Below are 15,812 nucleotides of genomic sequence, written 5' to 3'. Positions count from 1 at the left end.
GTCTTTCCCAATATTCTGCACAGGCCACTGCTTCGGGTGTTGGCATTGTCAAATCTTGAGGAGTGCATTGTGGTGCTGCAGAGCATCTCAGGGAGATGATTCATGTGGTTTGCTTCTCCTGACAAGCACATCGGTCGGTTGTGTAGAAGCACCCCCCCCCCACGATGATTTCATGAGGGAGTTGCATCTGCCGAAACCCACTCACTCTCTTCAGTCTGTTTAGGCTCGGTGAAGAATATGATAATTGGTTTTTTACCCTTTTATCTGCCAACAAAACTGACACCTTTTTTACCAGATGACGCCAAAAGGCGCACTGGTCCAACACCATGTGAGACTAAGCTCTAAGGAAAGCTGTCTCGGGTGTGGACCAATCAACTTCAAGGACAGTGCACATTATCAGAGTTATGTTCTTTTGTTTGTATTATGACTGCAGGTATTGCGGTCTATGCAAACATGACTCCTCGTAAAAAAAGGTGTCAGTTTTGTTGCCAGATAAAAGGGAAAAAAACAATTATCATATTTTTCTACTGGCAAATGAGGTTCCAGTGGTGCTCCGTGAAGAAGTTATGAAGACCCATCGAAATGTTTCTCTAGTCAACAAGGGCCATCCATTTAGTAGGTACGCAAAATCTGTCAAACCTTTAACGTGTTTAAGCAAACAGATAGTCCACCGCCGGCTGCATTAAATATTTAAGTTGCGTACCTTTAAAAAGTTTGTCTCGTGCCCGCTAGGTTCAGACGCCGACTGAACCCAGTCGAACAGGTGACATGTTATAGGGTTTTCGTCAACACGTGTAGTGTCGGGCTGAAGCACAGCAGCGTGATAGCTGCAGTCAGGGGCACGGTGGCATACAAGTGACACCTCTCCCACAGTCCCACTTCTCCCGCTAGGACTTGTTGTCTGACAGCTGAAGAAACTGAACTGTGGCTCATTTGAAGGCCAATGTAGACAAGTTATTATCGAGGCTTCACCCCCCCCCCCGTTTCCTATGCATACGCACATTGTCAGTAGACACCCCATACGCAAGTGTACGCATTTGGGTTAACCCCCCCCCATATGTACGTACTAAATGGATGGCCCCCAAGTGCAATGAATGAATATCCCGCAGTAATACCTACCAATGCGTACTCATGTAATGTATAATTGATAACCTGATTACTCTGTACACCGCAGGGTAGGGTGTAAAGTATAGGTACCCGTGTTGAGGTTTGCACATATTGCACATCTGGCAGTTTGCAGGTCTACAAGGAGCATGAGGCTGCAGTGGAAATGCGGCCGCGTGGTGCTTCTCTTCACCATCGTCGTCAGCCTCCTGGTCGTAGTGGCGTTCTTGCTGCCCTGGGAACGCCCATACAATACATTATTGGTAGGTCCCGTGCAATGGTGACAACAGTGGACACTGCGGTGTGCTGGGTCTAACAGTGCAGTTTCACTCGTTTATTCTGGCACGGAAACGTTTCTTGACCGCATAACCTAGGTCAGGGGTCGGCAACCTACGGCTCCGGAGCCGCATGCGGCTCTTTACAGGCTGCTTCTTGACGATATGTACGTATGTACAGTATGTACTCAGATGCATTGCGGCTCTTGAAATACTGAATTTTGTACCGAATTGGAAAGAAATGGCTCTTCTTGTTATTTTGGTTGCCGACCCTGACCTAGGTGGTGAGGTTGACATCGCACTTGACTCACAATCGGAAGGTTTTAATTTTGATCCCTCATTAGAGACCAACTCATCATCCAGATGCGATAGATCAGATGGGATAGATAAAATGAGTAGTTTTCCCTTGTTATTCACGAACTTGCAATCCGCGATTTTGGCTACGCACGAATTGCATCCGGGGCTCCCCCAGACTATCGAGAGAGAGAGAAAGAAAGTGATGTGATAAAGTGATGCGAGAGAATGTGACGCGAAAGAGTGATGAAATAAAATGATAAGGGAGAAAGTGATGAGATAAAGTGATAAGAGAGACGACGTCTCGAAGCTTTAGAAGCATCTGTTGACGTCGGCCAATATCATTATCCGCAAAATTTGTTGTTCACGAGCATCTCCGGAACGTATCCCTCGCGAATAACAACGGAATATTGTACTACCTTGTGGGAAGTAAACGGTGGTAAACGCCGCTCTTAAGGGAAAATTTACTTTGCACAATTGGTGCATGGCTGTTAAAATAAATATGCCACCCCAGTGTGCTTTAAGCAGGGAGGCCCTTTTGCATGAGATTTCTGTATGTTGCACAACATAATTAGTGTCATTGTGGAGAATATAAGTAACAAAAATCTGAAGTCAAATATGCCTCCTTGCATTATTTGTTTCTCCACGTAAAAAAAGTTAAAGCACATCGATTAGCACGGTTGGCTACTTAAAGTGAGAAATAATTTATCAACCTACGTACGTACATACATATCTCATGGCCTTCTGCGAAATGTTTTTTTTACCAACTCAATTCTAGGGTTTTCTGTCTTGCCACATTGCACAATGTTCCAAATCCAGGTGAAAGCCACACATTGTAGATGTGTGACTGGTTCAAATGAAAACCTGGCCTGTGATAGGGAACAAGGATGTATTGTAGCTTGGCTAAATTTCCATGCCTCATGCAATAAATTATACAGTACAGTAGTTCCATAATCTAATAATAAACATATTTTACAATGGATACATAAAAAAAAAATTTAATATCAAACTAAAGTGATCTCCATGCATATGTGCATGTGGTATAATAATTATGATTGTTGACACTAGTTATAATACCAGTATTGTACTTATCCTATTCCTTTTATTTAAGATAAAGTAAGGTTAGATACAGAATTTACATGCGATGAATGTGATAAAAGTAGAACTTACAATTTACCTATGACAATGCCTATCAATTGATACAAACATTATTTGACAAATGTGATTTTTTAAAGATGTTCTAAAATTAGATATTGACAGCCATGGTAACGTAATAGTACTCGTTCCTTATGCTTATGTTTATTGTATCATGGTAAGTTATTGATGTAGTGTTAATTTCCAGATCTGGGTTCATTCATAGTTAATTTCCCAAAATACCAGCGGAAAAAATATTGTGTGGCTCAATCAAATTCAACCATGTGTAGTTGCTAATACGTGATCCGATGTGAGAAATACTCACGTGATCCCAGGTTACCAGTGGTAGAATGGCGTCACGAGGGAAAGGAGGGAGAGAAAGCGGGGCGATGGAGAGAGGGACCTGACTTCACAGAGTGAGGCGGGGTGATGGGGTGCTTCTTGATCGCGTGCGGCATGAGTTCGTGCAAAAAAAGAATACAACTGTGGCCTCTCAGACTTTGTCTGGTGGACTCATTTTATTGTTAATCGCTTCTGTGGAGAGTCATTACAATGCAGGGTGCTATTCAATCCAATAATACATTTTAACGCGATTTTCTCATGCTAGGAATGTGACCTGCATTATGACGGTATTCGTTGGTCTTGTGAACCTCAAAAGGGAGCGTGGTTGAGGGTGTGTCAGGAATTCAACACCCCCCCCCCCCAAGCGGTTCTGGGGCAAAACAGGTAAATGTCAGTCCGTGTCAGAAAAGTGAAGTAGGAATCCAAAAATGTTCTGACAATAATGTCGTGTAGGTCGGTATTACAAATATAGTACATACTCTTTGGTTCTTTCGGAAAAGTCACGTAGGTATAAAAATAAAATAATCACGACGTTTCGGGCGCAACACAATGGTCCGTCATCAGGTGGGAAAGGAATGGTCTGCTGCTGAGGCAGACTGTTTTAAAAGGTTTGAAATGGGTGTAGCCCAAGGGTCATAAAGAAGTGGCCGCAGCTAGTGATGTTAATGTGAGAAATGAGCATGTAACTGTAAGAAAGGAGAGTGGCCTCCTCGACGAGGGCACGGAAGTGGCTATGTTAATGTGAGAGATTAGCATGATGTTAATGTGAGAGATTAGCATGATGTTAATGTGAGAGATTAGCATGATGTTAATGTGGGAGATTAGCATGATGTTAAAGTGAGAGATTAGCATGATGTTAATGTGAGAGATTAGCATGATGTTAAAGGTGAGAGATTAGCATGATGTTAATGTGAGAGATTAGCATGATGTTAATGTGAGAGATTAGCATGATGTTAATGTGAGAGATTAGCATGATGTTAAAGGTGAGAGATTAGCATGATGTTAATGTGAGAGATTAGCATGGTACTGTAGAAAAGGAGGAGAGCGGCCTCCTCGACGAGGGAGTGCAACCCAACCGGTGAATCTAAAGGGCATGTGAGTATGAGAGTGTAATCCAAAGGACATGAGAGCATGAGAGATCTAAGAGAGAGTCATAGAGAGAGAGACACACAGATAGTCGGAAATAACAGCTGACATAGGCAGGTAGGATGTAAACATCACAGTCAGTTTAAGACTTTACCTGGTTAATAACGTCCTTCCAAAATTGCTCAATTTGTACCCATCTTCTCGGTTGAAGTTGCGTCTGTGTTTATATATCTGGATGGCTTCATGAACAAATCTCTGAAGGTAGCCGGTAGGTTTGCAGAGTACCTCCGTCTTGGATATAGTACAGTTCTAGAAAAGTGTTTTCTTTAATGCCAAAGTGTAGAACTCCAATGAGCTAACACAGCATAATAAACTACAACCACAACACGAGTGTAAAAAAGTAGCAATAAATACATTTTCTTGGTTAATAGAAAAAAAAACTGTAGCTAACAAGATTTACACGTAGGCTATTTTATTACGAATATATAATAAAACCACCCCCCAATCGACCAACGAACGCAGTTAGAAATGCACAGCAAAAGGTGTAATCTTGATGCACGCGACGTTATCTAATGCATGTGAGTTTGTGTGTTTGACGTCGATTTTTTCAATTGTGAAGTTTTTGTGTATGGTTTAAACCATACAGGAAGACGCTTTATTCAGCTGATGAAAAAATAGTATTTAGAGCAAATGGTTTGCTCATGGATTCACCACCATTGGTTGACTATGATGGCAAAACCATAGCTGCAAAGCAGGCCCCCACGTATTCTTTCAACGTCTAATCATGCTTGCGCAACTCTGTATTCTACTCCAGAGGACAAAGGTTATACATACCAAGCCTGTGGATGATCCTGTTTGCCTGCATATATTGTCAGTGATGAACATTTAAACCACATTTTATTGGTAGGAACCTCTGGTTACACCAGCCCACAGGGGATTATTCTGTCCGTCGTGCATTCCAAATATGGGAGGGGTGGGTGGGGCTGGGTGGAGAGGGGAGGGTGGGAAGGGGCTGGGTGGGGAGGGAGGGGCTGGGTGGGGAGGGGAGGGTGGGGAGGGGCTGGGTGGGGAGGGTGGGGAGGGGCTAGGTGGGGAGGGGCTGGGTGGGGAGGGTGGGGATGGGTGTAGGGTGGGAGGGGTGGGGCTGGGTGGGGAGGGCTGGTCACCCTGTGGTGCCCTTATAACACGTTCTTTGGAGTGGGCAGGTAGGAACTTGGTTGGACAGCGCGGCGTTCGGGGGGGGCAGTTGGATGAGTGAGCATGTTTACCCTTCCCCCCACCCTCCCCGACATCGTCAACCAATCACGGCTATGCTCGGTGTTCGGTGGGGAGGGGATTGCATGAGTGGCCGTGTTTACACCCCACCTCTACCAATGGTGCCCCGCTCGGCGTTTGGGGGGGGGGGAGTTGGATGATTGGGCATGTTTACCTTCCCCCCACCCTCCCCGACATCCTCAACCAATCGTGGTCTTGCTCGGCGGTCGGTGGGGGGGCATGGGTGGGCTGCATTCCGATGCACGACAGACAAATAATCCCTGGTGGGCAGTGTGGAACCTGTTGTTCCTACCTGTAAAACTCAACGTTTAACCTACTCACGCCGGCTTGGCCCGCCCTCACAGTCGCCCATATTTGCAGAATACACCATGCCGCCGTTGACCCTGGCCATTGACCGAGCAACCCAACGTTCCTACCAGCTCCTCCGCAGGAATGTGTTCAGTCGTTTGCCAAAGCCACTCCGGTGAGTTTGTGTGATGGTTTATGCTCCTTGTTGAGCATAAACCATCACATAAACTCAGCAACAACGTCAAGAACAAGTGCTCCTGAGGATGTTGCAGTACAGAACCTCTCTTATGTATGGTAATGTGGGGGAAGTATATATCACAGATCTGATTATCTTGGGGTCGAAGGGGGGGCCTCCATGGCCCACTTCGGTATAAAGGAGCTTCCTTCCCAGAGGATTCGTTAACCCAGGGGTGTCCAAACTTTTTGCAAGGAGGGCCAAATTTGATAAAGTGAAGATGCCCGGGGGCCAATAGTTCCTTCCGACATTTTTACCACAAAAGTTACGTGAAAACACACTGTTATAAAACAATTTCATTGTCACAATTACCTTTATTTTTCAAATGACAATGTAACCAAATATAAGCCACTCAGGCAGACGTGAACAACTCTAAAAACACAATTCTGCCTTTCATTCAGTCAGATAACATTGAACAAACTGTATAGAATACCTTAAATTTCCATGAGTTAAATATATTTACCTCATGAACATTTTAAACAGGAGTTATAAGTAATGCAAAGTGGTCTGTTATCATTAAACTTTAAAACAAGTGAATTTTGCCCTTGTCTTTTACAAGATCTTTCAGAAAGCAATAGTTTGTGTCACATCTACAGGTACATAACATCAACAGTTATAACCAAATCTTATTCAAGAGTTTAATAAAACAAGTGCCATAAGTCCAAGTGCATTAGTGTGCTTTAGGCTTTTCACTGTTAATAGTGACAGATGTTACCGTTCAAAACACTCAATTTCAGATTGATCAAGGAACAGATAACTTGCTGACACTAATGAGAAGGGTGATACTGAGATCTAGATTTCAGTAAAGAGACCAGGTCTGGCTTGAGGGCAGTGGTTGAGATGCGTAAAATGCCACGCAAGTGGGAGTCACTCATCCTTGACCTCAATCGGTTCTTGTTTAAGTTCATGACTGAGAATGTTTGCTCACACAAATATGTGGAGCCGAATAAGCTCAGCATTTTCTTAGCGAATGACCGCATTTCTGGAAACCTGCTTTTGTCCAGCTGCCGGTAAAAGTCAACAAGAGAACACTGCTGGTGTTTCCCGCGGCACTCATCGTCACACTGCAGCTCAATGAGCTCCAGCTGCAGCTGTGGAGGAGCATCATCAGGGTCCACGGAGAAGGGAGAAGAGAAAAGCAACATGTCCTTTTCAATAACTGCAAAGTCCCGAAAGCGTTTGTTAAATTCCACAGAAAGAGATGCGATAGCTGTTGCATAACTCTTCATTTGCGCACCGATGTTGTCCTGTGGGAAACTGTCAATGACCTCTTTCAAAGCTGGGAAGTGCGCGGTGCAGGGCTCTGTTTGGGACAAGTGTCTTTGGAAAAGTTGCAGTTTGGTTCCAAAGGCCTTGATGTGAGCATATAGCTGGCTCACCACTGCATCTTTTCCTTGAAGATTAACATTCAGCGCATTCAGATGCTTCGTTATGTCAACCAAAAAAGCCAGATTTGCCAGCCATACAGGATCGGACAGTTCTTCCATTGGTTGTCCCTTCTCACCCAAAAAATGTCCAATTTCCTCTTTGAGAGAGAAAAATCGCTGCAGTGCGGACCCCCGACTTAGCCACCTCACATCGTTGTGATATATTACGTCACCGTATTCAGCCTGGATGTCACGCAAGAACTGCTGAAACTGTCGGTGGTATAGAGCTTTAGAGCGAATAGAATTGATTGCCTTTGCCACTGGTTTCATAACATCGTCAAATTTGAGATGTTTGGCGCAGAGAGCCTGCTGGTGAATGATACAGTGAAGTTTAATAGCGTTGCCTGCTTCTTCGCTGACTTTATTGCAGATCAGTGTGGACAATCCACTTCGCTCACCAGCCATGGCAGGCGCACCATCGGTAATGATCCCAGAAACTTTACTCCATGGTAGTTTCATATCATCAACAGCTTCACAAACAGAAACGAATAAATCTGTTCCTCTGGTTTGCCCTTTAAGGCTTTTGAGGTCAAGCAGCTCCTCTGTCACGTTCATGTTGTCATCAACTCCTCTTAAAAAAATAAGTAGTTGTGCAGTGTCAGATGCATCGGTGCTTTCATCGCAGGCTAATGAGAAATAATCAAAAGCCACTCCCCTGTCCCCCAGTTGTCTCTGAATATCTGACGATATGTCCTCAACTCTCCGTGCCACAGTGTTGCGTGCCAGGCAAACATTCATAAATTCTTGCTTCTTCTCGGGGCAAATGTTCTCCACCATTTTCATGACACAGTCTTTGATAAACGCACCTTCAGTAAAAGGTTTGCCATGTTTAGCTATTAACATGGCCACTTCGTAGCTGGCTTTGGTGATGTTTTCCTTTGACTCACAGGCCCGCGTGAAGAATCGCTGTTGCGATGCCAGAGCAGCTTGAAGTTGCTTCACTTTTTCAGCGCGGTCACTCCCTGTTAGCTTGTCGTATGTTGTAGCATGTTTAGTCTCGTAGTGTCTCTTTACGTTGAAATCCTTAAACAAGGCATCCGTCTCTTTACAAATTAGACAAACACAATTGCCTCGATTTCAGTGAAGAAGTATTGTAATTCCCACCGCTCCTGAAAGCGGCGGCCCTCACTGTCAACTTTTCTCTTTTTTTTTGCAGTCGCCATGGCAGAAATATTCGAGAAGGGTTCGCGGCACGGATGCAGAGCCAGATAGCATTATAATGGTGCTGCCACCGTGTGGTGAAAGGAGGAATTACATCTTTAAAGTTTTATGATTTATTTATTCTGACAGAGCTAGCGAGCCATAAATAACACATTATAAGACCGAAGCTGCGGGCCGTATGACATCTGACCACGAGCCATGATTCGCCCACGGGCCGGACTTTGGACATTCCTGCGTTAACCGATATATTACTGTATACGGTTTTCAGCAGTAATAAGTGATAGCCGCTGCATAATACGGTAACTATAATTCAATTACTCATTCAACTGATCTAAAGGCATGGAGGTCTTATTATTATTATCATCCAATTTTAATAAAAAATATACATCGCCATTTATAACACTGTTACAGTAATGTTTGGTTGGCTAGTAGGGTTATGATTAGGGTCTGGACTCATGACTTGGTGTGCACTTGTACCGAAGTGTGCCGATGGTTAATTCTGGCATTTTAAAACGAAGGTGAAACGCATTTTATGCATTAGCTCTTTCCATCCGTCTGTCTGTTACACGGAGCCACGATAATTCCACTAAAGATGATCAAATCTGAACATTTGTAAAAAGTTATAGAAAACTGGCCAAATTGATCAAAGGGTTGCCCATAACTTGGAAACGCGATCCAGTACTTGCTGGTGTGCTGGTCTGTGGGTCTCATTACTGGCTACAGACGCACTGCTGCTAACTGAGCCTGGCACGAGCGCTACCGTTATTGTCATGAATTAAATACTTTTGAGGACAACCGCATGTTGAAAAGGGTTACATAATCCATGCTTATTCATGCGATTTTTCCTTTGTTTCTTTGGTATTTTCGAAAGCTTCATTAGTTTAGACTGGTATAGAGAAAACAGGCATTCAGAATAACTGGTAATGTGTGTCATCTTGCATATTTTTTAATGATTTTATTCCCCTCATTTTGGTATTCTCATTTAACGATTTGCTTTGTTGATTTTAAATATAAATAACAATGACACCTTTAGATTTAAAGCTTTCGTGATTGCAGCGATTCATACTCTTGGTTCTTCCGGTACATTTTTAAAATTGTTTTTCCCTTCTACGTGACTTTACCGAAAGAACCAAAGCGTAATGCCACATTTGTTTACGTAAACGATGCAGTCCGCTGCTGCCATGTTCTACGCAATAAATGTTAATGCAGTACTTTCTGAGCATACACAAACACCTGTCCTTGTATCCAGGTGTTTTGAGATTTGGCGCCTCTAGAAGAATGTCAAATAGGTGTGTAATTGTGCATTGATTTAATCGACTATTACACTTACGAGGTACCAAATCTTGTGTGTAAGAGTCAATTATACATGGTTAATGTTAGTTAGAAACCAACTTCATATTTTGAGCAATGAAGTGGATTAAACGGTATAAAAAAATTATGTTTAGTAAATACTATTTTCAAACTATAAACAATTTATATTTTACCAGGTAAGGCCTACTGAGCTATGTAGCTCTTTTTCAGAAGCGACCTGGCCTAAAATAATAGCTCAACGAAGTGGATTTATCACGTGAAAATGTATAACAGCCAAATACTCTACACATAAATGTTCTAAACACTAAATGCAATAGATATGATGATAATGAAACAAATACGAATCAATTATTTAATCTTACTGCAACTACAAATCGTGAAAGGTCATCGAAACACTGGGAAGGCAAATTGTTACAAATCTGTTGCGAGGAAGAATCCCCTGCAGCTCACAGGCACCTTCTACTGGAGTACCGGGGCATGGCATCATTTTCACATCTCATATGCGACCTGGCACCAGAATTCGCTGCCAATCAGGGCATGTGTGTGTATGCGCATGCGGATGGTGGAGTATTGGTTAAACAATCGAGCGTTGTCTTTCAATGCAAATGCTTCTGCACTCTGTCAGAAGGAATCACCGTTATTTCTGCCAGATGTGATGGGGTGTATGGATCTATGGTTGTTTCCTGTTTATTTTTGTATTAATTCCTTATGATAATGAACTGTGTATTGTGTTCGTCACTCAGAGGCAAGTAAACTCCCCGGCAAAGAAGCAACAACTGCTGGACGTCATCTCTGAGTCATCACAGTCAAAACAAGACAAGGCTGCTTCCCCAATACTGCTGTTTAATTACACAAGTCTACTCTTCACCAACATCACGAAAAATATCGTCTTAACAGAAAAGAGTTGAGTATACATTTTGGTTCGATTTGTTTCGGTAAAAAAGCTGATGTGTTGTGTTCGCAAGACATTGACATCCGTAAGGTGGCTTCAACGCTTGAGATGATGAAATGTAAAGTCAAGATACTGACCTAAACCGTTGCGATGTGTAATTCGCATCACTGACACTGGGAACAGCAAGAAAAGTGTGTGGCTGAAAGTCGAGCTAGGTGTGTGATGAGAGGTAAGAGGTAAGCAGGGATGGGTCCATGGAGAATCTAGCAGACTGTGAATGTGTTTTTTAAAATTGATCCAGGATTGGATTGAAAGACAGTGGAGGGACGGCAGTATTGGGGTGATGTGCCCTCATTTACGGGTGCGGAGACTGGTAGCAGTATTTTGGAGCGTCTGTAATTTGAAGACAAGGGATTTGGGGAAGGTGTAGAGGAGAGAGTTACGGATGTGATGAAGGTCAACTGATCTGATTTGATCTGTGATAATATGGATCTGAGTTGGATTGATTTTTGTATCTGATCCTGAGCAATTGTAAGCATATTTCAATAACTAGATAATACTAATGTGGACACTCAATGTTATGCATCACATGCAAACACATTAAAATACAGCAATTATAACTGATTTGTAAATATACTTCCTATACCTGCAACCACTATCAATTCCATTTGCTTCCAAAATGAAATAAATAAATCGTGAATGAAGTAATTACACCTTCAATCACGATTAAGTATTTGTGTATAACGATTAATTCCACAATGGAGATTGTGATTCTTTTCAGATAATTATCATCTTTTGGCTAATTTTTCACCATCTTGGTTGTCCTATTTATAATGTGTTGTTTTCACTCTATTTTAAAATACATAGATATAGTACTGACCAGAGTTTGCATATTCTCCCTGTGGTCGCATAGCTTTTTCTCCAGGACCTTCGGTTTTTCCCTCCACATTTAGAAACATGGCTTTAGAGTATATGGCTGCCATACATTTCCACATGATAAGCCACTTCATTGAGCAATCATTTATGGCCAGGTCACTTCTGAAAAAGAGCCATATAACTCTACATTTTCAACAAAAACGATTGTATACCCCGAGTACTTGCCCAATGTAACTGTATGCTTTTTGTGTCTTTCAGAGTTTCTTGCGATTGGCCTTTGTTCCGTAAAGCGGAAACATGAGCCATACTTGATAGACACCCTGAGGTCCATATTTGAGCAATCAAGCTCAACGGAACTTCAGCAGATGGTAGTAGTGGTGCACTTGTGCGACTTTAACATGGCGTGGTGCGAGATGACGGCACGTCTAATTACGAAAATGTTCCCCAGCCATGTGCTAGCCAAGCGACTTCTATTGATCCACGCACCAGAGGAGATCTACCCCTCTCTTGAGGGCCTCAAGGCCAACTACAATGACCCTCCGGATCGAGTGCGCTTCCGCTCCAAGCAGAACGCCGACTACTCCTTCTTACTTAGCTTCTGTGCCAACCTTGCTGACTACTACCTCATGCTGGAAGATGATCTGAAATGTGCAAAGAATTTTTTTACCACAATCCAAAAGGCCATTGCTTCACGACAAAATACATACTGGGTCATTTTGGAATTCTCCCGACTGGGCTACATTGGCAAGCTCTACCATAGTCATGACCTCCCCACCCTTGCTCAATTCCTTCTCTTGTTCTACCAGGAGATGCCATGCGATTGGCTTCTGACACACTTCCGTGTTATTCTAACACAAAACAATCCCATAAATTTCAAGCCGGCGTTATTTCAGCACATGGGCCTCTACTCATCCTTCAAAGGCGATCGAATGAATTGAAGGACGGCGATTTCCAGGAGAGTACCGCAAATGTGGCCGATAACCCTGCCGCCACCTTTCACACAAACATCAAGGTATTCGAAGACTACCGGCCGGAGAAAGCCTACAGCACTGAAAGTGGCTACTTCTGGGGAAAGACGCCCGTTGCAGGAGATTACTTCACGTTGAAATTCGTGGAGCCTCAGAAAGTGGATGCAATTGAGGTTCTAACGAGCTCCGTTGATAGAAAAAATGACGGTCTTAAAGCCGGCTATTTGGAAGTTGGCAGTCATGCCAAAGAACAATCATGCTCATCGTTTAAGATGTTGGGACATTTTGTACATGGAGAATTCAGAGCACAAACTTTAAGTGAGACTATACCATTTAAAATTGACTGTATTCGTATAAATGTGATTAGGAACCAAACCGAATGGCTTATTATTCGGAGTATCAGCATTTTCCTTGTTCCAAAGTAATATTTCCTTTTCTTTCGCGTGCAACATTCCATGTTTTTTTACTTTAACGTTAAACCCTGGCCATGTAATTGTACGGTAAAGTCCCACCCAAAAATGTAATTTCCCCAATTATTTTGCCATTTCCGAGTGACCAGGGCAGCTCCTTCATGCAGGCGAGACCGCCTAGTGCGCCAAGTTACACAAGGCGCAAATTCGAGGAAAAAAATATTCCTGTAAAAAAAAAAACGAAGATGTCATTATTTCAATGCCCATGCACGTTCAGAGGGAATATGAACGTTAATTAATTTTCTCAACATTTCTAAGAATGTATTTACGTAAAGTATTGTATTTACTTGCAAAAATAAACACCGCACATCGCGGCGTAGTTGGCCTAATTTTTTTCTGCTAAAAATTAATGTCAACAGGTGCAAAATATTCAGTTAATAAAGGAATTTCACAGTATAAACATGGATACTATGTTTATAATATACCGAATATCATGGGCGTCCACAGGAATTTAAGTAGGATAGCTTTAAACCTGTTGTAATATTTATCTACAATATAATCCAGTGTCAGGTCACCTGTATTTTGAGTCATGCTCTGTGGTCAACAATGTGTGTTTTCACACTGGATTATACTTAATATGATTATTACAACACAGGTTATACAATAATGTCAATCCTTAACATTAATATAAAAATTCGTAAGTTGGTCGAACGATTGGGTAGGTGGATGGGAGGGTGCGTGGTCGGGCTGGTGGATGGTTGGGTAGGTGGTCAGGGGCATGTCACTGAGCACTTGGGCAGGTGGGTGGGCAGGTGGGTGGGCAGGCGGTCTGTAATTCAGTGCAGTAATATTAGTAGCGTACATTAAAATAGAGTGTGTGTGGGCGACACGTCCCAGCCCCTAAATGTTGATAACTTGTTTATCTATGAAATAATTGAGATCTCCGATCGCATACAAATGCAGCCTAAAGACACACAAACAGTCGGACAGGCACAAACAGAAAGGCAATCAGACAGTCACAACTATATTTTCCCGACCCCTTGTATACCGAACATCATGGGCGTCCACGGGAATTTAAGTAGGATACTGCAGCTTGAAACCTGTTGTAATATTCATCTACATTCTAATCCAGCGTCATGTCACCTGTAGTTCGAGTTACGTCAACTCCCTTGGTCAACAACAGATGGTCCAATGCTGCATTATGCTCATAGTGATTATTACAACACAGGCTAGACAATAATGACAACCTTAACGTTTGTTGTAAAAAGTTATCAGTCCCGGTTTGATTTCCGCTCACGGCCAACACCGGTGACGGTTATCCGAACCGGTCCCGGCCTCCTCTAGGTTGACTCGGCCTCAAATGAGTACTTGGTGCGGTATGTAAACATCACCACTGGGGAGAAGAAGGCGGTCACCCACCCCCTCGTGTACTGTTCCGGATTCGTGTATTGTATCGTCTAGCTGTCGTGTACAAATCTATTCTGAAAATGTCGTGTCTCTTTTTTTATCTGATCTCAAAAACATTGCTTAGAGCCTTGGACAGACGGATAACGCCAATAATGCCTCTGTTTAACAAAAAAATACGCAAAAAAAAAAACATTAAACGGGTAATATGGCCAAAATGTTTCCCAGTTTACCAAAAACCTCAGCCTCGGTCTGCCCTTGGGGGCAGGGCGCCGATTGCATGGGGGACCTCGGCGGCAGTTGCTGGCAGCTTGTTTCGGGCCACCCCTGAGTATGACAACACCTCTCCACATTTCTTGCCTTCTCCCAATCACCCCTTCGCTTCCTTGACCTCAATAAAAATACGCAGCGAGAGCACCATGATGAATATAATTCTTATTCCTGACTTTTAATAAAAAAAATCTACACTTTTTAATCACCAAAAGGTTTTATTTTTACAACGCATATTTTCAGAAGTACCGATCGAGAATGTTTATTTCCTTACAATTCATAGCATGCCAATGTGAAAGCAACACGTGGTATTTTGAAATAAAACTTGGGCTGAAACTGGATCAGTGTCACACAATGCGGTTGTTGGCACGAGTGTGGGGATTTGGGATCGCGTTTCGCCTGCGCCGAGTCACGATGAGCGGATGATGAACAAGGCAGCACTGCTACGAGTTTCAATGGGCATTCAATGTCGCCATGCGTGGGATCGGGGTACCAACCCTCTGCACCTGGATGATAACACCTTGCTGTGTGCTGGGCGACCCAAAGCAAAGGGTTTACTCAGTAATGTACACTAAGACGTGCCTATGCGCTTTGGTGGCCAATGTGCCTCCCGCGCACAAAGAAACCTGTAAACTCACAGCCAAGACAATAACCTGGGTATTTACGCACACAAAGCGCAATTTTTGAGCGTCGTTCACGAGCCGTCTCCACTTAACAGAGGCCGATATTGACATCTCAACTCGTTGCGCCGTGCCCGTTTAGCCCCCTATTCAGCTAAACAGAAGCTAACTTGGGCATGATGTGGATGGAAATAGGTGCTACATGACACAGCCAACACGGTCTCAACTGCTGGGGGAGCTCACTGATGGGACTGTGTCCAGATCTTTCAAGGATCTATGAGCTCATAAAATCCTGCCTGGTTAAAACCCAGGATCGGGAGGTGGATGCGCCGGCCTGAATTTTTCAAACTGGTGTGGATGTTCCTTTAAAGGGCCTCACGTTTTTAAAGCATAGAGAAGGGAGGGCATAACTGTGGCTGAGCAGACCCGGAGCTTCATAT

At 43.2% G+C, this 15,812-nt stretch overlaps 1 protein-coding gene across 1 annotated transcript; it reads left to right on the top strand.

Moving 5' to 3' along the window:
- The first annotated feature begins 7,884 nt into the window (after positions 1-7,884).
- On the top strand, positions 7,885-13,093 carry LOC121851967 (alpha-1,3-mannosyl-glycoprotein 4-beta-N-acetylglucosaminyltransferase C-like). The gene is given in 3 exon segments (XM_042346026.1): positions 7,885-8,044; positions 11,959-12,621; positions 12,624-13,093. Coding segments are annotated over 3 exon segments (1,293 nt in total).
- The last annotated feature ends 2,719 nt before the right edge of the window (positions 13,094-15,812 follow it).

The sequence above is a fragment of the Callorhinchus milii genome, unplaced genomic scaffold (assembly GCF_018977255.1).
Source record: "Callorhinchus milii isolate IMCB2004 unplaced genomic scaffold, IMCB_Cmil_1.0 Scaffold254, whole genome shotgun sequence".
NCBI lineage: Eukaryota > Metazoa > Chordata > Chondrichthyes > Chimaeriformes > Callorhinchidae > Callorhinchus > Callorhinchus milii.
This window is presented reverse-complemented; position numbering and strand designations above follow the sequence as displayed.